General features: G+C 38.3%; 1 protein-coding gene across 1 annotated transcript in view; it reads right to left on the bottom strand.

The window, feature by feature from the left end:
* The window catches only part of LOC148371508 (B-cell receptor CD22), a 30,370-nt gene extending 27,575 nt beyond the window's left edge, over positions 1 to 2,795 (bottom strand). Inside the window, exon 1 of the mRNA XM_088326043.1 lies at positions 2,747 to 2,795. Within this exon, the coding sequence (XP_088182169.1) occupies positions 2,747 to 2,795 (49 nt within the window). The remainder of the gene's footprint in view (positions 1 to 2,746) is intronic.
* Positions 2,796 to 23,117: the final 20,322 nt, after the last annotated feature.

Here is a 23,117-nt window from a genome sequence, read left to right as displayed (position 1 = left end):
TAAGTTGTTGTATGTCAAAGAATTTGAAAGTTTCTGAGCAAATACTAAACACCGCGTTTACTTTTAGAGATGGAAATGCCGACAATTTTTATAGAACCTGCTTTTTTGGCTCGAATCGGCTATATTACCGTCAGGTTCGATTCATAGGAACTCCGAACTTAATGTAATGGTAACGGAACCCCTCAAGAGGCCGGTAGGCACCACGCATGGCTACTTCTGGTTATCGGTGTGTAAGTGTGAGGATGAATGGGTAAAGTGTGAAGTAAATTGTAAAGAGCTTCGGTGATCTTCTGTGATTGATTAAATGCGCTATACAAATTGCAGTCCATTTGCAATTTACCATAAAAAAAGGGGGGGGAAGACAAAATGAAAAAAGGAAAAAAAACAATAACAAAAGACAAACAATGAAAAGTAATTCACTTTACATTTATATATAAACACGTTGAAACTGAAAAATTCGGGAAATATTAAAAAAAACATTTATAAACAGGGGCAGCACGGCGGCGCAGTGGTTAGCGCTTGTGCGGCACAGTTCATGTCATGGGAACCTGTCGTGGGTTCAAATCCAACTACAGACTTCCTGTGCGGAGTTTGTATGTTCTCCCCGTGCTTGCGTGGGTTTCCTCCGGGCACTCCGGTTTCCTCCCACGTTCCAAAAACATGCATTTCAGGTGAATTGGCCGGTCCAAATTGTCCATAGGTGTGAATGAGTGGATGAGTTGTCTGTCCCTGTGTGCCCTGCGATTGGCTGGCAACTAGTTCAGGGTGTCCCCTGCCCACTGCCCGGAGATGGTTGGGATGGGCTCCAGCCCCCCCGCGACCCTAATGAGGATAAGCGGTATGGCTAATGAGATGAGATTTATAAACAGATCAAAAACAAAATACACATTTTATTTTTAGGCAATGCTTTGCCATTACTGACGGTCAAAAGTGGTGCATTACGTAAAGATTTGTGTGTATCTACATACGTTTTTGTCCATGCTTTTAGGTGCATGCGTTTACGTGCGTGCGGTTACGTTCGTTTTATGTGTTTACATACATTTTGTGTGTGTTTGCATAGGTTTAGTGCGTTTACTTACATTTTATGCATTTACATTGGTTTTTTTGCCATTATGTATGTTTTATGCGTTTGTGTATCGTTTTTGCGCGTTGACGCCCCGTTTTTGTGCTTTTCCGTATAATTTTTGTCTGTGTTTATGTACATGCTGATTGTTATTCATGGTATTGTTTACAGTTTTTTTTGTTGCACTTCAAATGTAGGATAAACATGTTACTGGTGATGTACTATACATATTACAAAGTTCTGCAACTCAACTACCTGTCTATTCTTCTCTATTCAACTGACGTGAATTCTTTAAAGTAACGGAAAGTTATTTTCCCTGTTAACAAGTTACTTTTACTATAGAGTAATTCAGTTAACAATACAGTATGGATTACTAGGTGAACACATTTTTTTGCCTTTTCATGAGAAATTAGCCTGTAGGAAGTTTTTAATTTGTAATACATACTATAAGATGAATGAAAGTGCGGAATTCTCGAACACACAAGTAAAATATGCCTCCTTGGAGAGTTTCATGTCAAACAGCATCAAATCATTGACGCGTTAGAACTCTCGATGACATTCTGTGCTCCTGGCAGCCAGCAGGGGTGACTAGCTTGCACAAATCAGCAATCGATACTTATAAATAACAGGAGTGTAAAGGCAAGGGCACTTGGCTATAGGACAGGGCTCTCATATTCTTAGGGGCCTCCAGAGCTAAGGTCCGTGTAGGGTTGGGCCATATTCTGCATGAGCTGTACTTAAAGGGACTGTGTATTATTTAGCTTCTCTTAGCAGTAGAAAAAAAATCACTCACTAAAAGTACAAAAATGTTGATTTGAATAGTGAATAAAAATAAACAACTATCATTTTACACTACACGTAGGTGGAGAAATGTGTATTTATTCGACATAACATGGACCTCACGTCTTCGTTTTGACACCGATACCCCAAATACCAAAACCTTGCAAAAGGCTGGGCCGAAGAAGTACAGTTATGATTTTGGGTAATTTTTTTCAGTCTCTGTTGTTTGTATTCTTTCTTGTGCTTTACACCACCTGTTTTCTGCAGCACGATGCGAGTGTCACATTTATTTCTATCATTATTTATTGATATTACTGTTTTTATTCAGTGTATAGCAACCTTGGGGGGTCCAGAAAATTCTTCTCCTTCTTCTTCTTCCTTTTCTTCTTCTTCTTCTTCTTCTTCTTCTTCTTCTCCTCCTTTGTCTCCTTCTTCTCCTTCTGCTTCCTTATTACTGTTATTATTATTATTATTATGTAAATATTAGAACTCATCGAAGAGTTTTTACTTATTTTATCTAGATACATTTTAAATAAAAGTTTAATCTTGTTAAAACTTAGCTAGAACACAAAGGACAAATGGATGGAGGGAACAATATCTGGATGACAAGTTGCACAACAAAATGCAGCTGTCAAAAACAATACACTGTCCTCAAACTGTCTCCCTGTGGGCCGTAGTAGGCCCCCGGGCCGCAAATTTGAAATCCCTGCTATAATACATCATTAAAGCTCTAAGGTCATTATAACATTATTTCTCATGAAAGTTTATTTCAAATATATCGTTCAAATGTTTGAATCATATTGACAAAAACACCATATAATGTAAAATTAGGTCAAAAAAGCTAAATTACAATGTTATTTGTTATAGTTTTCAAAGCGACTCTTTTCAGAAATATTCACTTACCTGGTAAAGTTGTGAGGATGGTGGTCAAAAGTAAAGGACCCGCCAACATCTCCGCTGTCAGTTTCATGTTACAAGAAAGGAATAAGAGAATAAACAAAGACATAAAGGAGCAAAAACCAAAATGGATGGCATAATACTGCAGTAGCTGAACATTCCTCACCGGTTCCAGTACACTATCTTTTTTCAGCTCTATTGAAACAGGACAGAGAAAATATTTTCAGAGCAGTGAGAGTTGTCTGGTGATGCGGATCGCAGAAAGGAGGTGAGGAGGTGAGGAGGTGAGGAGGAGAGGTGGAGAGTAGGAGAGTAGGAGAGGAGAGGAGGAGAGTAGAAGTGATTAGTGTAGCCTTTTTGCTGTCATGTTTTAAGAGTGGTAGGCAGGTTACTTTAAACATGTAATGAGTTTGTCACGGTTGCCATGGCGCCCAATTGGCCCTCGCTGTGTGGCGCCAGCCCCTGTCTCGGTTGCCAGGGCGACCAATTGGCCCCGCCCATGGACACCAGTTTAAACTCCTTGATAGATTGCTCCCTGTGACTACTTAAACACTGTCCTGTGAGTCGCCTGAGGTCGGAGCGTCTGCGAAACTCTGTTTTGACACATCAAGCCCTGAGGATCTCCGTTTTTCCTGTGTTTTTGTTCTTGCCTGCCAAGCCCTGTAAATCTCAGTTTTTTTTTCTATGTTTTTGCTCCTGTTTTGCTCTCGCCACGATCTATTTGATTTTGACCACTTCCGCGTTCCGGGCAATCTACTCCCTCGCGACCAACGATCTCCGGATCGTGTGTGCGCTCCTTTCTCTTCTCCCCAAAAAACTGTGAGTAACGTTACGTGAGTGGGTTCTGCTTCCTGTTTCCTGTCCTCGTCCTGACAGAGTTATAGTTACTCACTACTTCGTGTTAGTAACTGAGTTACCCCATAGTAAAAGTGACTAGTTACAAGGGAAAGAAAATATTTCTGTTATTGTAAAAAGAAAGTTTTGTATGACAAGGAATTTGGAATTTTCCGAGCTTTAATGTCAGTTTATCCATTGCAGCCTGGTCATTCTGGAAGCGGGATGACCTCATGTGCAGTCCCTACTCAAGGTTTCTTCATTTTCCTCATGGTGAGGTTTTTAAGTTTTTTCTTGACCTCATGTAGGTTTTAGATCAGGGGATTGTGTAATAATAATCTGTGGTTTGCAATAACCTGTGGTCTGAGCAGCCCTTTGAGACTCCTTGTGACTGAGGGCTATACAAATAAACATGACTTGACTTGACTAGAAAAACAGAGAGGTGGTTGTGTTCTAGAGCCTTGTTATGTTTGTTGCACCTCACCAGCAACATATTTATTCTTCACTTGAAGCGCAACAAATAATTTTAGTGAACAACACAATGTAGAGTATTTCAACATTTGGTCAAAATCTCGTTTTGCAATGTCAGAAAACAATCAAACAATGTAAAAACTTATAAAAAATACCTGACTGCGTTTTAAGTCAATCACATAGATATGTTGTCTGACTGATACTGCTAGAATGTGAGATTGGGAAGGGCGGGCTATGGCTTCATTTGTGCATCAAAGGTTGCTGTAACCACTATACCACAGAGGGGTCCACCCCTCCCAGGAGACCGGAACAGAGAGCTGATACACGTCTCACTTCGCAAGGGCTGTCTGATTTTGGCTAGCCACAAGGCAAGAGGGATGTCCTAACAGGAAAAAGATGACCAAGGCCCTGGCTGGGCCTGGCCAAGTCTCAGCCAAGCTTGATAAAGCTAGCGGCTAAACTATTGGGACAAAGACAGCAAGCTCAAAGAAGCCTCAACACACCAGCAGTCAACCTCTCCGTCAACACTCAGCATCCGTTGGTCCTCGTCTCAACCGGCTCTCAAGCCTACCAGGATTCCTCATCACTTTACAGCCGAGGTCATTAAGGCTAGGCCGTCATCTTCATCGACGCAGAACTTCGCAAAACATCTCGTTGTTGCCAGGTATTGGTATTGGTGTGACGTAAAATGGGGAACTCTCTCAAAATACAATAACGTAATAATCCAGCCAATGTTGTCTACCCAAATTGTGCCAGATTAAGTTCTCAATTTCTAGTTTTGTTTTATTTTATTTTATTATTACTGTTTTGTGTTCTATTCAAGCTTCTTCAGTAGATGATTAGTAAAAGAAAAGTCCATAAATCCAAGAGTGTGTGTGTGTGTGTGTGTGTCTTGAATAAAGTACATTGAACTATCAAAAACGGGAAAAAGAATAACTAAACAAGGTTTTTCATCCATTTTCCTGACATAATGAGCTAAAAACGTATGTGGTGCTCCAAAAAGGCGAGACGAGTTTTAAAAAGAATAAACTCAGCTCTTTTTTTCAGTTGGTCAATAAATTGTTTGTCAGGATATTTTATTCCTCACCCATTTTCGCGACAACAATAAAATCAGAAGTAAACAATATAAAGTAGGTTGAATAAACTAAAAGCAACTCAAATGGGCCGTTGTAGAGATGGGAATTCCGACTCTTTTTAGATGGCTCTCCTGGTTGTTTTTGTAGTTTACTCTATATCTATTATGCATTATTATGAAGACTTAGAAGGGGTAAAAATTGCAAAATTAACACTTACTTGACATCAAGACTGAAAAACACAGAAAACATAATATTAAATATCTATAAATCTACAAAGAAAAAGATAAAATACACAACCTTGGATCCAAGTACTTCTGCGGAAATATTGCAACAGAAATACTAATAAACACAACTACAATAATAATACAAAAATATTACAGATATGCTACAAAAATTATACTACGAAAGTCCACAAAGATACGACTGTAGACATACTCTAAAATACTACAAAATAAATGTGGTGTAACGCTATAAAAATACTACAAAAATCTGACTGCAGAAATTCAACAAAAATACTACAAATATACTACAAATATACAACCAAAGTAATACTACAGATATACTACAAAAATTAGACTATGAAGACTACTCCAAACATACTACTACAGAAATACTATGATGCTAGGTATTAAATGGACTGAACCTTTACAAGGCAATGTAGTATTTTGGAAGCTACTTTGTTCATGTTTTTGTTTTGTTTCACTTAAAAAAAACTTATTTATCACTATCACTAGTTTTTATAATGCTTTAATTTTAGGGGAGTGCTTGAGCACAGGCTGTTCGCCCATGATATTAGGTATAAGGTTTTCAATCAGCATGAGTTGTTTTTTCTTGGAGCAGCACGGTGGCCTATTAACTTTGACATTGTATCAGCTTATATTTATTTCAACTCATCCACAGAGTAACATTTGCATACAGCTGAAGGGCTGTTTCTGGCCATCTGATATAGACACAAATCAAACGTTCACACTACATTAAGCTTCGTTTTGCACCTTTTCCAATCGACTCCACGGGGAGTCATGAATACTTTATACGTGAAAATGGAACTAAAACTCAACACACATGATTTATTTGGATTTTTCGAAGACCTTCTCGAAAACTCACGCAGTGGTTGTGTGAAATCTCTTCTGTTACATGTACAAAATGTTCATTTAGCACACAGTGAAGACTGATGAGCTTTTGTTTAAGATAAAGTATCTTTAATGTATTTTGGTGTATTTTGTAAAAGCACATGAAAATATTTTTGGGGGGATTGGAATACGTTATGTTTCTTCAGGTAACAGCCATTCATGGGCCAGCTCACCAAACTCACTAAACTGGTGAGCACTAATCCGTGGTAACCTGTCCCATATGCAATAAAAATGCAAGGTACAGTCATACAAATAGTAACTCAAGTGTACGTGACTCCAGTGCAGGTGTGTTTATTCGAGAGAAGAACATAGTAATAGGGGGACCAATTCAAAACCAAACATACCAGATTTTCACGATCGCAGTCTCAGAAGTTCGTTCTATTTCGGTGTTTAACACTACACACCGCCTGATAGGGCGTGGGTGCCATTTGCTGTGTGTGCATGTTTTAAAATACAATGGAAGAAAAACTAAGTTTCGTTGTGGTTCATTTATAATACACATTTTTTTTAAAAGATCAGGTGCAAAAGTTTGGCGCTCACATATTTTTTTAACAGGTAATCCCCTCGTCTTCTGTTTCTAACCAGAACAGATTTGCTGAATCTCCATTAAAAGGTTCACTTTCTCTACAGTCTCAGGGCAGGCACCCAAACCTAAAAGCCACCGAGCTGGTCTACGTTTGACGCTTTACATGAGACACAGGGCACACCGGACAATAAGACGCGGCGCCCAGTTTAAAGAAAATTTGAGACTTTTATGTGTGGACAATGGTCATGGAAGGTTGGGTCACAATATATAAATAAAGATGGGCACAACACAATAATGGCTCTAAAGTGATGGAAACACTTAACCTTTGTCCATGCTGGATCTGCGCTCTTGCCGACTAGTGACACTGTGCACACACATGTGACCTAACCACGTGACGACGCTATGACGGACGGCGGTAAACAGAAGTACACAGTATTTCCTGGGGGTGAGGCCATTAAACAGTAGACAACACCAACGACAAAAACTATACAGTACTATTTTACACAATTGGCAATGACTAGTCAAATGAATGTTGTGCAGTTGTCAGATAAGGTTGGTCACTGAATCAGAAGCACAAAAAGCGGTATTTATATATATGGAGAAACTGAGGATAGCAGGGCTAGCTATCCAGTCTTCCTCCTGACATATTTACAAATCTAAGCAAATCGTCCAATTTGCCTGACTTCAGTCCACATGATCTGTACCAATATATTGTGATTGGAGTATCCCCATACACCGGTGCTGATTTAAAAGCTTATAAAAGTCTCCATCCTACCAGTTTTTCGTGGCTGGTTACCCATTTGCGCACCCAGTTTGATTTGCATTTTTTCTAAAAAAGTTATATTTTCTTGAACTACTTACTATGTTGATACTATGTTATTACCAGGCTAATTATGGGAAGTAGAAACAAGAAAGAGAGGAAAAACGACAGAAGGAAAGAAAGAATTAGAGGGCATATTTTTTAAGGGTTATTGTTTTATTTTCTTTATTATTTATCCATTATCCGTTATCGGTCAGTTCATAATACGCTACAAAGCCAAGGAGCCGGGGCTATTACTCTCAGCCTAAAGGCCAAGCTAAGGGGGGATTTTGTAAGGGTTATTGTTCTATATTCGTTATCAATTATCCATTATCCATTATCGGTCAATTCATAATTCACTACAAAGCCACGGGCCGAGACACTTGTTCTCAGCCAAGAGGCAGAGTCAAGGTCCTAGCCACAGAGCCATGCAGCGATCAGTGCGAAAGCACCGTTCCCGGAGGTACATGGTATCTGACTAAATAGTAGGTCCTAGCCTTTCGCAATTACGGCATGGCATTTTTGAATCTACCCACCCCTAAAACACAGTCCGACTTTTCTATGCTGTCTAAATGAGTTGAATGCTAAACGGATAGCTTTTGGGGATAATGACTGACTTATGCAGGCCAATCATGACGCCAAGATGACATCTTCTGGTTATGATGTGGCAGAGCTGCATGTTAAAGTCATTTAGACTCATCAGACTAATTGAACACAGTTGAACGAAAGGTCTTTCCACCTCCACGTCTGGTCTGAGTTCGTCGCTGTTTTTTTTTGTGCTTTTAAATATCGAAGCAGATGCAAGGAGTCATTGGATGCCTACTTTTGTTACAGGAACAGTATGTAAAAAAAAAAACACTTTTGACTTTAAACAAAAATAATTTGTGGCTTGTACAAAATGAGGCATTTGTATTTGGATGGATGATTATTTGTAAATTTATATCTATATTCATATCTATAACTATAGTAATGTTATAAAATTCAGTATTGTTATATGGGAATTTTGATACTGGAGGTATCTGGCTCAAGCTCCCATGTCTTTTTAATGTTTCTGCAGTCAGGATTTTGTAGTTTTACTATCGTAGTATTCTTCATATTTTTTTGCAGTATTTCCATAGTAGAATTTTGGTAGAATATCTGGAATATTGTTTGCAGTATTATTGCAGTTTTATTTGTGTAGTATTTCCATAGTAGAATTTTGGTAGTATATCGGAATATTTTTGTAGTATTATTGCAGTTGTATTTTTGTAGTATTTCCATTGTAAAGTTTTAGTAGTATTTCTGTAATATTGTTTGTAGTAGCATTATTGCAGTTGTATTTGTGTAGCATTTCCTGAGTATAATTTTGGTAGTATATCTTTAATATTTTTGTAGTATTCACAAAGTAGAATTTTGGTAGTATAGCGCAGTTTTTTCTGGTAGTATTAATGCATTGGTCTGTGGTCTGTGCAGTCCTTTGAGACTTACTGTGATAAAGGGCTATAAAAATAAACTTGACTTGTTATTGTAAAAGATACTCAAGTATGCTGAAAATAATTGGAGACAGCAATGATGATGATGACAAGGAGAAGCGGGAAGCACAGCATGGTGTGGACCTTTTTATGAACGACAGAAAAGGACAATTGGTGTTGTAAATGGGTCCGCTACTGTGGCTTATTTACTTCATCGTCAACTTTATTGTCAAATATGCTCGATGCACAACATACAGCAACAGATGAAATTGCTCCCTCTTCCCCGCGTGCAATGGATAAGACACAATACAAATAACTAATAGCAGCAAGAAAAAATAGTAGCATTTTCTTTAAATCAAGTAATCTAAAAATATATTGGTTTCAAATTTTTAAAAAACTGCAAAGTATAGCCAAAAGTAGAGCAGTTTCGTATTCGCTTGTGGGAAGGCATAAAGGTTCGGAGAGAGTAGAGCAGGGAGAGTTCAGAGTCACACCCTGGTTGAGGAATATGTCCTTAAGCCTTCTGGTTCTTGCTCTGACGGACTGCAGTCTTTTCCCTGACGACAGCAGGTTAAGGAGGCTGTGAGATGAGTGGGTGGGATTTCCTGCAATCCTGGTGGCTTTGTATAAATACGTGAAGATTTTTTACTCTACAAAGAGCTACAACCGAACTTGTAAACACGATAGTGTTTTTTGGTTTGACTCTCTTGACATTTGCTCTGTAAGAGTTGTTTAAGTAGATGTATTTTATTTTTTGTATTGTTAAACGTTCATCGAAAGTAGTATTGTTTCCATTATTTGTAATTTCTGACTTTATTTTCAAAGTAATGTACAATGAAAAGCAAAGTTGACTTGTTGACATTGTTACCTGTATTTGTATTTTTGTTACATTGCTTACTTTTTATTTGACTCTCTTGGCTTTTGTTCTGAAACAGATGCAATAGATATATTTATATCTATTTTTTTTTTGTAAAATATTTAAATGTTAGTTATTTAATAAAAAATGTGACATTTTAGTGCCTAAAATCTTTCATAATTCTAAAATGAATTCAAGGTGGAGGCTTCAGTTATTCAATGATCATGACATTTCCAAGCAACAAGTATCAGTAGCTCAGGAGGTAGAGCTGTCGCAGGTTCCATTCCTGGCTCCTCTGAGTTAAAGGGTCCTTGGGAAAGACACTGAACCCCTAATGCCCCCGATAGGCACCTTGCACAACTGCCTCTGGCCATAGTTGTATGAGAGTGTGTGTGAATGGATAAGTGTGAAGCACATTGTAAATCACTTTAGGAGGTATTCAGTGACTTGAAAATAACTTTATAAATGCAGACCATTTACCATCAGTATTGATCGATACTACCATGTATTTACGTGGATCAGACTGATACTCAAATTCCCAGTATCGCCCACCCCTATTATCACTATTAATCCATCAGTTTAGGAGTTTAGAGAAGTCTGACTGCCTTTTATTTAGAAATAATATTGTGATCAACATCTGGCAACCGAAGCCAGATGTTTGATGTGTGTACTAAACCATATTTGCGTTTTAATGAGGGTAATGGTATTAAATAAAGGCAAATCCATCCCTCATTTGGCCCTAAAATAGCATTAGGCCTACTTTAGAAATGACATCTGTATCATGTTTAGTGGGCGAAAGCCGACCTCGACTTTGAAACGTTAGCCTAATAGGGAACAGATATTCTTGGGTTAGCAAAGTAACCTTCGAAAAATAATAAAAATCCTCAGGATATGAAGGTACATGAAGAACCCATTTCAGTTTACAGATTGCTAGGTTGGATTAAGGCATGGGTGGGCAAACTACCGCCTGCATGCCACATGCCTGCCAAACGGAAAATGGCCAACATATAATAATGACAAAACCGTTCATATAGTTCTCTTAAGACACAAAAATATATTTTTTTTGTGCCAACTTTGTGTCCCCACCATCTCTTTGTGTGTTTAATACTATGACAGAAATACGAGAAAATACCCCTCAATAAATCTCTAATTTAGTGCTTAAAAACAGGGACGAAATATGTGATCTTACTTTTACTCTGGAAATAATTCAAAACTGTAAAAACACTACAAAAATATTGCTACAGTAATACTAAAGTGCAAACATACTAGTAGAGCTATATTACAACAGAAATACTATTAAACAAAACCGTAACATGACAAAAATAGGACTGTTGAAATAATCGAAAATACTGCAGAAACACAATATGAAATGATCTGCATTTGAAATGATCTGCATTTCTATAGCGCTTTTCAAGTCAATGACTTCCCAAAGCGCTTTACATTGTGCTTCACATTTCCCAATAGCGGCCGTGATCTGTGCAGCCATGTAAGGCGCTAACCTGCTTATTGGGGGTAATTGGGGGGTTCAGTGTCTTACCCAAGGACACTTCGACATGTAACACGGACAAGCCGGGATTCGAACTGGGATCCTTAATCCTAAAACGATCGCTCTACCTCCTGAGCTACTGCCGCCCCAAATATGAACATACTATAGAAATACTTCAAAAATACTTCTACAGAAACTCAACAATAATTCTATAAATCAAAAACACTACTAAATAAATACTACGACAGAAATACTACCAAAATACTACGACAGAAATCCTAGAAAGAAATGCCATGGAAACAAAAGTACTACAGAAAAACCACAAAAAAGGACAGTAAAAAACAAACAACAACAAAATAACACTCAAAGAAAATTACAGTAGTACTACAGTAAAATTACAAAAGAATGACATAAATACGACAAAGATTTGACTCCAGATATACGACAAAAATACAACTCCTGTAATACTACAAAATCAAATATTAAATTTAGTGCTCGAAAAAGGGAACCTAATATTTTATTTTGCTTTCATACTGAAAAGAATAAAATACTATAGAAACACAAAAAAAAACCTATGGCTATAGTAATACCATAATTATATAGTATATTATATATAATAAGTAATCAAGTAATATAAAAATACTAGTAGAGAAATATAACAACAGCAATACTACAAAACTACTTCTATAGTAATATGACAAAAATACTGAAAAAATACTTCAAAAATACTACTAAGAATATACTCCAACAAACAAACAAAACCAAAAAAATGATCAAAAAAACGTGTGAAGTACCGAGAAATTTCTCAGGTAGGTATTGTATTTTAAAAATTTTATGAAAGTTTATTTTAGTTTTTCAGATTTTATTAGTTGCTGCACTATTCAACAATTTATATTTACATGTTGCTGTGTGTTTTGTACAAACATATATATATATATATATATATATATATATATATATATATATATATATATATATATATATATATATATATATATATATATATATATATATATATATATATGTGGATAAGCGGTACAGCTAATGAGATGAGATGAGATATATATACTGTATATATATATATATATATATATATATATATATATATATATATATATATATATATATATATATATATATATATATATATATATATATATAGTTATTATTTTAGATTATTATTGGTAATACTGTATACCTTTTTTTTTTCTCTCTCTTATCTCATTTTTTATTTTTTATCATTTGGTTTCTTTCTGGCGGGGAGAGACGGAAGCACTGGATTAAAGGGACAAAAACAACCCGAAGAGTTGTTTAGGAGCCGAAAGAGCCGGGCCGAAACAGCCATTTCTCTTCAAATTGCCGGCATTCCCATAACTTAATGTCTCCGGATCTCCAAGGGAAAAAGAGTCATTTCATTCTTGGATTGGACATTTGAAAAACCTGCTATTTCCCTCCTTTGCATTCAGGGTGCGGTGTATGAAGTGGGAAAAGCTTTGAGCTTAACCTGCAACCGCAAAATGACTTTCATAACACTCAAATAAAGGTCAAAGCCTGATGAAATCTTCATCAAAAGCAGACGTGGCTAAACAATGAAATGAAACAGATGGATAGAGCTCCATTAAGTGTGAGTGGCCCCTGGGTGTAACCACCCCGTTTTGGGGGTGATCAAGCACCCCCAAAATTCAACCCAAGGACCCCCAAAATTATAGCATTTTTAAAACTCTCTCCCTAACAAAGGACAGGATAGGCTTGAATATGATGAAAAACGTTATAGATTTATGTATGTATTTTTAAGTAAAACAATATTTTTGTAGAATTTCTGCAGTCACATTTTTCTAGTGTGTTTTTCTAGTATTTCTGTATTTTTGTAGTATTTCTGTAGTAATATTTTTATAGAATTTTGTTTAATACTGCTAAGACCAGAATGGAGACAGGACCCACTTGCGTCACGTTTCTCTCAGTTTTATTGGAAGAAAGGAAAGGGTCGCACCCAATATCTGATGATCGCTGGGCACGGGAAGTAGTAAGCTCTGAACGCAGAAGTGGGACTTCCGTGGCCAGCGATGGCGGTGTCGGGAACGGGAAACGGATCAGTAGCCGGGACAGGAGAGCAAAAACGTGGTCGGGGTCGGAAACGAGTCGTAAGCAGGGAGGGGAGAGTAGACGTGGTCAGAATCAAAAACGGGTCGAAGCCGGGGAACAGACTGGAGCAAAAAAACAGGTGGGAGTCAGGGTCAAACAAGGCTTGCCTAGTATAAATTGAGGTTCGTAGACGGACTGACACCACGTGACAGAGAGGAGTGGGTTTAAATAGGGACAGGGAGACAATCAGAGTCCTAGGCAGTTGGCGCCAAAGGAGCGGGCACAGGTGCTTCACATCGGTAATCATGACAAATACTTCTGTAAAAGTATTTTTGTGGTATTTCTGCTGTAATATTTGTGTAGCAGTATTTTTATAGCAGTATTATACTATTACTGTAGTACTTTTTTATAGTATTTATGTATAAGTGTTTGTTAAGTGTTTCCATACTAGTACCTCTGTAGTCTTTCTTTATTTATTTTTTTTAATGTTACTTTAGTTGTATTTTTATAGTATTTCTTTCATAATATTTATGTAGCAGTATTTTTTTGTATTATAGCGTATTACTGTAGTGTTTTTTGTTGTATTTTTTTGTATTTCCAGTGTTCTCGTTTGCCCGCGTCCCTGCGTCCTAGACGCATCATTTTTGCTGGGGACGCATAGTCTCAAATCAACGTGCGTCCCTGGGACGTAACTTTTTTGACACAAAATTGTCATTACTACCCGATTACTTTTTTTAACAAAGATTTACCGCACTCCAAACTTTTCGTCAGGCAGATCCGCCATTGTTGTTTTGGTCTCGCGGTTCAAGTTTTCGTCAGCACGCCAATCTCAGCGAACGAGATCTCGTTGCTTCGAGATGACGTCACTGTTGTGGTGCTTGTCGTCGAGTGAAGGTTAAGTATGCCTCCGAAAAAACAGTTAGTATTAGTTGAAAATCAACGCAAAATTGGTAATTTCTTCTGTGTCAGTAATAAGTCGAAACATAATGCAATAATTCCGGCACGAAAAAATGGCGGAAAAAGTCTTCGGAAGATCGCGGAGGCTAGCAAACCTCGTGTGTCGAAGCGAACGATTTGACGAAAGAAAATAAACAAGAATACTCCTAGCAAGAAAAGGACTTTTCTGCCAAAATGGACAAAATTATATTCCTGGTGACGCTATGAGGAGGATGATAATGGATTGGACCTTGAGAAGGCATTACAACTGTGGCGGGACAGCAAACCACAAAGAATATAGGAACTGAAAAATCTGAATTGATAACTGCTTTGTATTACCAATTAACTGTGATGATTAAAACTGAATGAAAATATAGATTAATATAATCATTTCAGCAATATTATTTTGTATAATGTACAATATTGTTGTGAAGTGAAAAATCTTGAAGTGAAAACTGATTTGTATTACCAATAAACTGTGATGATTAAAACTGAATGATTATATAGATTTATATTATATATTTGTCGCCGATTTACACTTTCAACCTCGATAAAACTAAATATTGGGGACCCATGGATCTTTGTTGGGACCCATTGATTTTTGAGCATGCGAGTCCCTGGGACCCATCACTTTTCAGAGGTAAAGTGAACACTGGATTTCTGTCATAATTTTTATGTGGCACTTTTTGATTCCTGTTGAAGTATGTTTAAAGTTTTTCATACTAGTAGCTTTGTGGTATTTTTTTCGTATTATCTCATACTATATAGTAATATTTTTGTACTAATTTTTCATGATTACTGATTGGCATCACCTGTGCCCGCTCATTTGGCGCCAGCCGCTGCGGGCTACCTGATTGGTTCCCTGTCCCTTTTTAAGCCCAGTCCTTTCATTTCAGTCTGTCAGCGAACCTCTGTTGTTACAAGGCAAGCATTTTGACCCTGACTCCCGCCTGTCCTGTTATTGCACCCATTTTTCCTCCCGTCCATTCCTGATCTCCCCGTTTGGTCCTGTTTTTGATCCCGACTACGTTTGCTCTCCCGTCCCGGCTTACAACCCGTTTTTGATGCCCTCCTGTCTCGGCTATCGACCTGTTTTCCGTCCTTGACACCGCCATCTCCCGCTTCGGACAACGATCCGATTGCGTGAGCGGCTTGCTTCCCGCGTGCAGCGAGCACCGAATCGCGGGCGCTGCCCTTCCTCTTTCTATCAATAAACTTGTGGTTAACGCATTTGGGTCCTGATTCCTTTTGTCATATTTCCATATTTCAGGCTTCATACTTAAAGCTAAAAAACTGGTCATGACAATTATCTATTAAGATACTATAGTTTTGTATCATAGTATAACTGTTGTGGAATTTCTGTGGTAATTTTCTTCCTAAGAAAATTAAGACAAAATAATATATTAGGTCCCTGTAATTCATCAATTAAGTCAGACTGGGAGTAAGGTCAGAATAGTGCAAACAAATGCTAATGACCAGTTGGTGCTCTGTGGATTATTATCTGGTTCGGGAAGTGACTCAGCTTTGTACTCAGCCTGATGTATGTGCAATACATTGAGCATGCAGCATGCGGCGTACCTGAGAATTTATCAGCGGCTTCTGGTTTGAAAACTTCCTGACTCGATGTTACCAACACAAGTGCTAATGTATCCAGTCACAAACTCAGCATAGTCTTGTATACTGACAGAAGAGTCTTCCAGAGTGCCTGCAGCTTTAAGAACATCCCAGTCTGTTGTGGCAAAACAGTCTTACAGAGTGCACTCAGTCTCTGAACTCCAGAGCTTGATTTGTTTTATGATCAGGGTTGTTGTTTTCAGTTTTTGACTGTACACGAGCAGAGAGATGTGATGATCTATTAAATAAAAGTGCATTTTTAGTACTCGTAGGGGAAGATATTTTTATTTATTTTCAATATCATACCACAAATAGAAGGATCTGACATATTTTTTGGTAATCTTGCTGCTATAAGTATTAGAAAACTAAGCAAAAAAATGAGAATGAAAATTGTGCAGTTTGTTCTCGCTTAAGTAGCCATAGTTTGCATTTTCCCTTGAGCTTTTTACACTCGTTTTGGATTGCACTACACAAAAGAGCGACATCTAGTGGTCAAAATATACACACTGTCCCTTTAGGCTTAACATTTTCACACTGTTCCAATATATTTTTCCGTCTGTGTACAAAAACATATGCAACGGAGTCTGTTTTGTTTCTCTAGTGTACAAAAAAGGTTTCAAAATGGATCATGTAAAAAAAGTGAAATACGCGCTCGTCATGGGATCAAGAGGTCGCAGGTTCGATTCCCGGCTCCTCCGTGTTATATGTTGAAGTGTCCTTGGGCAAGACACTGAATAACTAATGCCCCCAATAAGCAGGTAAGCGCCTTGCATGGTTGACTCCCTATTGGTGTGTGAGTGTGTGTGTGTAAAGCGCTTTGGGAGGTCTTCCGTGACTTGAAAAGCGCTAAAGTGTTTGTGAGGTAAAGCCTTGTATGCACCACGGATGTTACTTTAAATATCTCATCTCATCTCATCTCATTAGCTACACCGCTTATCCTCAGTAGGGTCGCGGGGGTGCTGGAGCCCATCCCAGCAATCATTGGGCAGTGGGCAGGGGGACACCCTGAACTGGTTGCCGGCCAATCGCAGGGCACACAGGGACAGACAACTCATTCGCTCATTCACACCTAGAGACAATTTGGACCGTCCAATTCACCTGATATGTATGTTTTTGGAATGTGGGAGGAAACCGGAGTGCCCGGAGGAAACCCACGCAAGCACAGGGAGAACATACAAACTCCGCACAGGAAGTCTGGAGCTGGATTTGAACCCACGACAGGTTCCCATGACATGAACTGTGCCGCACAAGCGCTAACCACTGCGCAGCTGTGCTGCCCTACGTTAAACATGTTGGTAATATTTGGGAAATACAGTTTGTAAATTGCACTGGTTAAAGTCATGGCGGTGATGAAAACAGCATCGGGGTGAGCAGTCTCCAGCACACCGATGTCGTCATGTAGCGCGTCGAGTGATGTAAACATCGACCAGAAACACAGCAGTAAAGTCCCTCTGTAGATAATAGAGACAACATTTCAGTAATGGGAACTCCATGTCAGGTGAACATTGCTTCTTAACGCTCTGTACGTCTCCACACCACGAGTTGTTGATAAACATGCACACACCCCCTTTTAGCCTTACCGACGGCTGCTGTGCGGTCTCCTCGGTGTATGGAGTGAGTCTTTTGTTGAAAGGCTAACTCCGGTATTTTGTCAGAAGCCAGGTCTTGGTGAAAATAAAGGCGCAGCACTCTCTTATTTACCGTTGGGATGAAATCCTGGTTCTCAGCTGGTTGTTCTCAATGAACTGCAGTTCTGTGTTCTGTGTTTTTATTTGCAGATCTCTAGTTCTGATTTTGTTTTCAAGTGTATGCTCTCTTTGGATAAAGACGTCACCTCGAGGTAAGTTTAAGCCTTGGGGGCTTTTATGAAAGTGCGAAGTGGATTTTTGCTTTTTGCGAGGGTCCCCATTATCTCTTGACTTTCCATTACAAACTGCCTAAAATTCCAATCCAAGACGTACCCAAAGTAAATTCAATGCTGTTCTTGAATCGTTTGGAGAAGCCTTTGGTCTCTTTTTAAAGAATCACTATAAGTGCTACTAACATTGAGTAATCTGAGTTGCAACACACAGATATAGGAGGTTTTTTATTCACGCCTGATTTTTTTTTTTGCAATGAAATGATTGCGGATGACTGTAACATGGTCATCTTAGCTAGAAAATAGGCAAGACCATAGTTTAGAGCCTTACCTGGTACCTTGTCAAATTTGTTCACAATCTGAAAACCTAAACATTTTATTATGCACATTTTTCTAATGGTAGGTTTAGGCGTTTGGAGACGAATAGTTCACACCCCTCAAAACTTATCTTTAAATATTTCATTTTGGCCTTTTTATACATTTTAAAAGAGTTACACATATTTGCCTTCTCTTCCTAAAGTCAATCAAGAGTGGTGTTAATCAAAAGGTCAAAGGCTTACGGCGATATTAAAATCAACTGACAAGTCTATTCAAAGGGAGTTCAGGAGCGACACAAACTGATTACAACAAGGATTGTCTATGCAGAAATGCTTTTAGGTGGACTTTTTAAAGATGTGTCCGCATTACATGTGCGTTTGAATAAATATTTGATACTGCTGGATTTACTGGACAGCCCTGAATGTAACGAGGCCATGTTTGCGATCAATCATCTCATTTGATGACCACCATCAGATGTAACCAACACTTATTTTTAAATTATATTGTGAATCCCAAAAGTTTAATCTTTCCAATGATATGTGGCATGACGTATTTCAGTGACTGATGACATCGTGAAGACACGACTTTGTTTATCAACAGTCTGATGGCCTGTCATAACCGCGATAGGACAGCAGAGAAAATCATCGGGACTTCTCTCCCCTCCATTCGGGACATTGGCCAGAAGCGCTGCCTATCCCGAGCCAAGAACATCATTAGGGACCCCTCTTACCCCCTTCATGGACTGTTCACTCTGCTAGCCTCTGGGAAGAGGTACTGCAGTGTGCGGTGCAGGACCACCAGGTTCTGCAACAGCTTTGTCCCCCTGGCCATTAGACTGTTAAATGGTCAATCACACACATAGTAAGCCTACACAGCTGCTAATCTGTACATCTGTTTGTTTTTTTTTGCACTACTGGCAGTTCTCTTATACCTTGCCACTCCTTTGCACATCTTTTCCCCTCTGCACTATCGTACTCCTGTGTTATTGTTATTGTGTAGTGACTTGTTTACCTGACTGCCCATTTTGCACATCTGGTTAGCTGCACTCTTTGCACTACTGTATAATACTATACATAGCTATAATTATTAGTATATTATTAGTACTTCAATACTCCAACTCAATACAATATCTGTACATTCAAGGAAACTGTGCGGGTCGGATGTATCGTCATTTCGTTCTGTATACACGTGTACAAGAATGACAATAAAGTATATCTGAATCTGAATCTGATAACCGAAGGATGACTGTAATTGCGTTCCAGGAACCTGTTTCTATGAAGGGCATTAGTCCCAACACTGGTCAAGGTGCTCGAATTTGACGCAAACGAGGAGGGTGGGGGATGTAATTTTGCCTGTTGCCACTTGACAGGGTAATAAAAGTGAGGGGGGAAGCCAAATGCTCCATAATAAGCAGCAGACATGACTCATCCAGCAAAGAACCCCACAGCAGCCACAGACAGATTTCTGGCAGATGCCTAAATGAAACTTAACTCTGCACAGTTTGTGAATGGGAATCAAATAATACCTTGAGCCTAAGACAGACGGCCCGGGGGTCACATGCAGCCGGGCAGACTTTTTTATCTGCCCCGCCAAACGAAAAACTATACTGTAGATATAACTGTAAAAAAAGTGCAACTATTAAAATATGTTTTTTGGTGCTCAATGTATCCCCATTTCCCCCTTTTTTTGGACAGCGAAATACTACTACAACAATCCTACAAAATGACTACAAAACTATATGCATGTATCAAACAGTCCTTGAAAACAGGGACCTTTTGCTGTACTTCTGAAAAAAAAAATCTACAGAAATACTGCAGAAATACTACTACTGAAATATTACAATATAAATACTACAAAAATACAACTGCACTAATACTACAAAAATACTACAATATACCACAATAGAAAACTACAAAAACACAGCAGAAATACTACAATGGATATATTTTAAAAATACTTCAAAATAAATAATAGTTAAATATCACTACTGTAATACCATAACAGATAAATACTACCCCAGAAATGTTATGACAGAGATACTACTAAAATACAGCTGAAGTACTTCTACAAAGATACTACATATACTACAAAAAAACATTATGCGAATTCTAAAAAAATAATACAGAAATACTACTGTAAACATACTAATAATACTACAAAAATAAAACTTCATTAAAACTTCAAAAATACGACGGAAATACTACACATATCTGACTGCAGGAATACCACAAAAAGTACAAAAAATACAAAAACAGTAATGCAACAACACGAAATATCAAATTTTGTGCTCAAAACAGGGTCCTTGTACATTATTTTGCTTTACTTGTGAGGGTTTCAAAACCAAATAGAAACAAAAGAAATACTTTATAACATAGATGTCTACATGTACATTTATTGATAAATGAACAAAAAGGATAGGTCACTAAGATAGGCCCCATTTTTTTAACCCAATGAGGCCCCTTACTCCGAATAGTTGCCCACTCACGAGCTAAGACGAAATCAATTTTTTCAATCCTTTCAAAAATGTGCAACAAAAGTTTCTGCTGTAGCGGTGGGCGATACTGGGATTTTGGTATTAATTTGATCCAAGCAAATACATAGTGGTATCGATCGATACCAATCCAATCTGATACGTTTTGCTTACAAATGTCATGATTTTTTTTTAAACTTTTTATTTCTCACACACAATTGTCATGACTATCAAAGAATTGAAGCCCTCCCTCCACAGAAGATTTTTGGGACTAAAATGTTTTGTTTTATATTGAAAAAAACGACATTATCAAATTCAACAGTTGGAAAAATAAATAGAAATATATCCATTATAACTTTTTCAAAAAAAATAGGAGTGTCAAACCAAAAAGCCAGCAATGTAACGAAAATTCAAATACTGTATAACAATGTCATCTAAAGAACTAAATATCTTTGCACAATATTTTCAAAATAAAGTCAGTGATCCAAATAAAGTGTTGAATATATCATTGACTCCATTACCATTGTGACAACGGATTTTAAGGTTTTTGTCCAGGAACCGTAACATATCTACATTTTGGTTGCAGCTTGTTGCAACAAGGTGAGCATTTTTCATGTGTTTATGTAAATTGGTAATGTTGCCACAGGAGACCACTTTACTACAGAATTACATCTGGCATTGACTTTTTCTGTAGTTGAAAAGAAGCTACACTGTGCAGCGCTTCCTATTTGCCTCTGATTTTTAGCTTTTGGTAGGGGTTTCTGCACTGATCAGGCTGGATGCAGCAGCAGGCCATTTAGGGAAAAGTGCTAAAAGTGTGCCTGTCGGTCGCGATTCAGGCATATGTATTGATCCGCCTACCCTTAGTCTGCTGCAGCTTTTTAATCATCAATGTTTGGTGTGTGGACATATTACCAATAAAATCTAAATGATTAATTTAGAGGAAGTTCTTCTCTTACCGTTTTTCTCTTTTTTCCAAGTCTGATTCCTAACTTTCTTCAGTGATGTTCTTGGCCCAGTTCCCACTCATCAAATCATCACGTAGAAAACCTAAAAAGCAGCACAAAAACAACATATCACCTTGTCAGAAATGATTGTAGCTCTGATTATCATCATTCTTGCCAGACTTCCCCCATGGAGAGGTCCACTCAGCATGAAGACTAACACATGTTGGACAGGCCTTATTTGCGTGTGTGGACTCGTTTCAACCGAGAGCCTGGCCTGGGGCTCTTAAGTGTCTGATCTGTGGGCACTAGAATAATATCGAAATAACATAATACAGGACATAGAGCATGGTAGGGAAGAGAGGGTTGAGGGGGTCACGTTACATTAAAACCACAGGCAGGAAGTGTTTTGAAACAGTGGAAAATCTTCAGGTTTTCTTCGATGGTCAAACTTCATCTGTGGTGATGAGAAGGATACCCTCCCTACCATAAAGGTTGGACACGCTTCATGCATTTTTCTGTTATTCTTGTTTCTTTCCTCCCAAACTTGTGTGGATGTAGCTTCTTTTTCTCGCCTATGGGACAATAAAAAAGCTTTAAAACAGTCCTCTTTGCTTGTATCTTCCAAGCACGACCTGCACATATTTTTGCTGACATGTTTTCATCTTGTTTAAAAAAAATCCAAATTTTCGACTAAAATGTGCTATCCCAAAAGTCTGATTGTGATTGTTTAAATCCCAGCCTGGTCGTCCTGGAAGAGGGGGGGGGTTTGTTTAAGGGTTATTGATCTATCTTCGTTATTCATTATCCATTATCCGTTATCGGTCAGTTCATAATACGCTACAAAGCCTAGGAGCCGGGACACTTACTCTCGGCCAAAAGGCCAAGCTAAGGTCCTGACCTCATGTGCAATCCTTTCTCAAGGTATCCTCATTTTTTTCATGTTAAGGTTTTTGAGTTTTTCCTTGCCCTCGTGTACGTTAAAGATCAGGGGATGGTGTAATAATAGGCTGCAGTTTGCAGTAGCCTGTGGTCTGTGCAGACATTTGAGACTGCTTGTGATTAAGGACTATACAAATAAACATGACTTGACTCTTTCAAGCCTTTGTTAAGTGTATATCCCAGAGTTCAACAGTCAAGATCCTGCACTCTGAGTTCTGCTTTTCTGTATGTTTTGTCATTTTCATGCTCTATGGCCTTCTATTGCTCCATCTTATTTTATTTGTCCACTCATTTCCTGGTGCTAATTCCCTCCTTGCAGCTTGGGTAATTGTCTTGATTTCCCACTTATCATAACTCTTAGGCTTGGACGCGGGCTAAGTAAGGTTTTCTTGGGTCTTTGCTAGCCGCTTCAGCACACTTTCTTTGCTTGTTAAGCCTGGCCTCGAGCAAGCCAGATCTCTGGGTGTATAAGCAGCTTTAGTCTGTAAGAACAATACTGTCCCGAAGTTGAGTCCTCTAAACTACTTTGGTAAAATGTATGCCTAATTAGGATGATCTCAGTGTTTCATGTAAAGATGCTACTG

This window comes from Urocampus carinirostris, chromosome 2 (genome assembly GCF_059441175.1).
Source record: "Urocampus carinirostris isolate Australia breed hairy pipefish chromosome 2, RoL_Ucar_1.0, whole genome shotgun sequence".
NCBI classification, from domain to species: Eukaryota; Metazoa; Chordata; class Actinopteri; order Syngnathiformes; family Syngnathidae; genus Urocampus; species Urocampus carinirostris.
The sequence above is the reverse complement of the archived record's forward strand: the minus strand, read 5'-3'. Positions and strand labels throughout refer to the sequence as shown.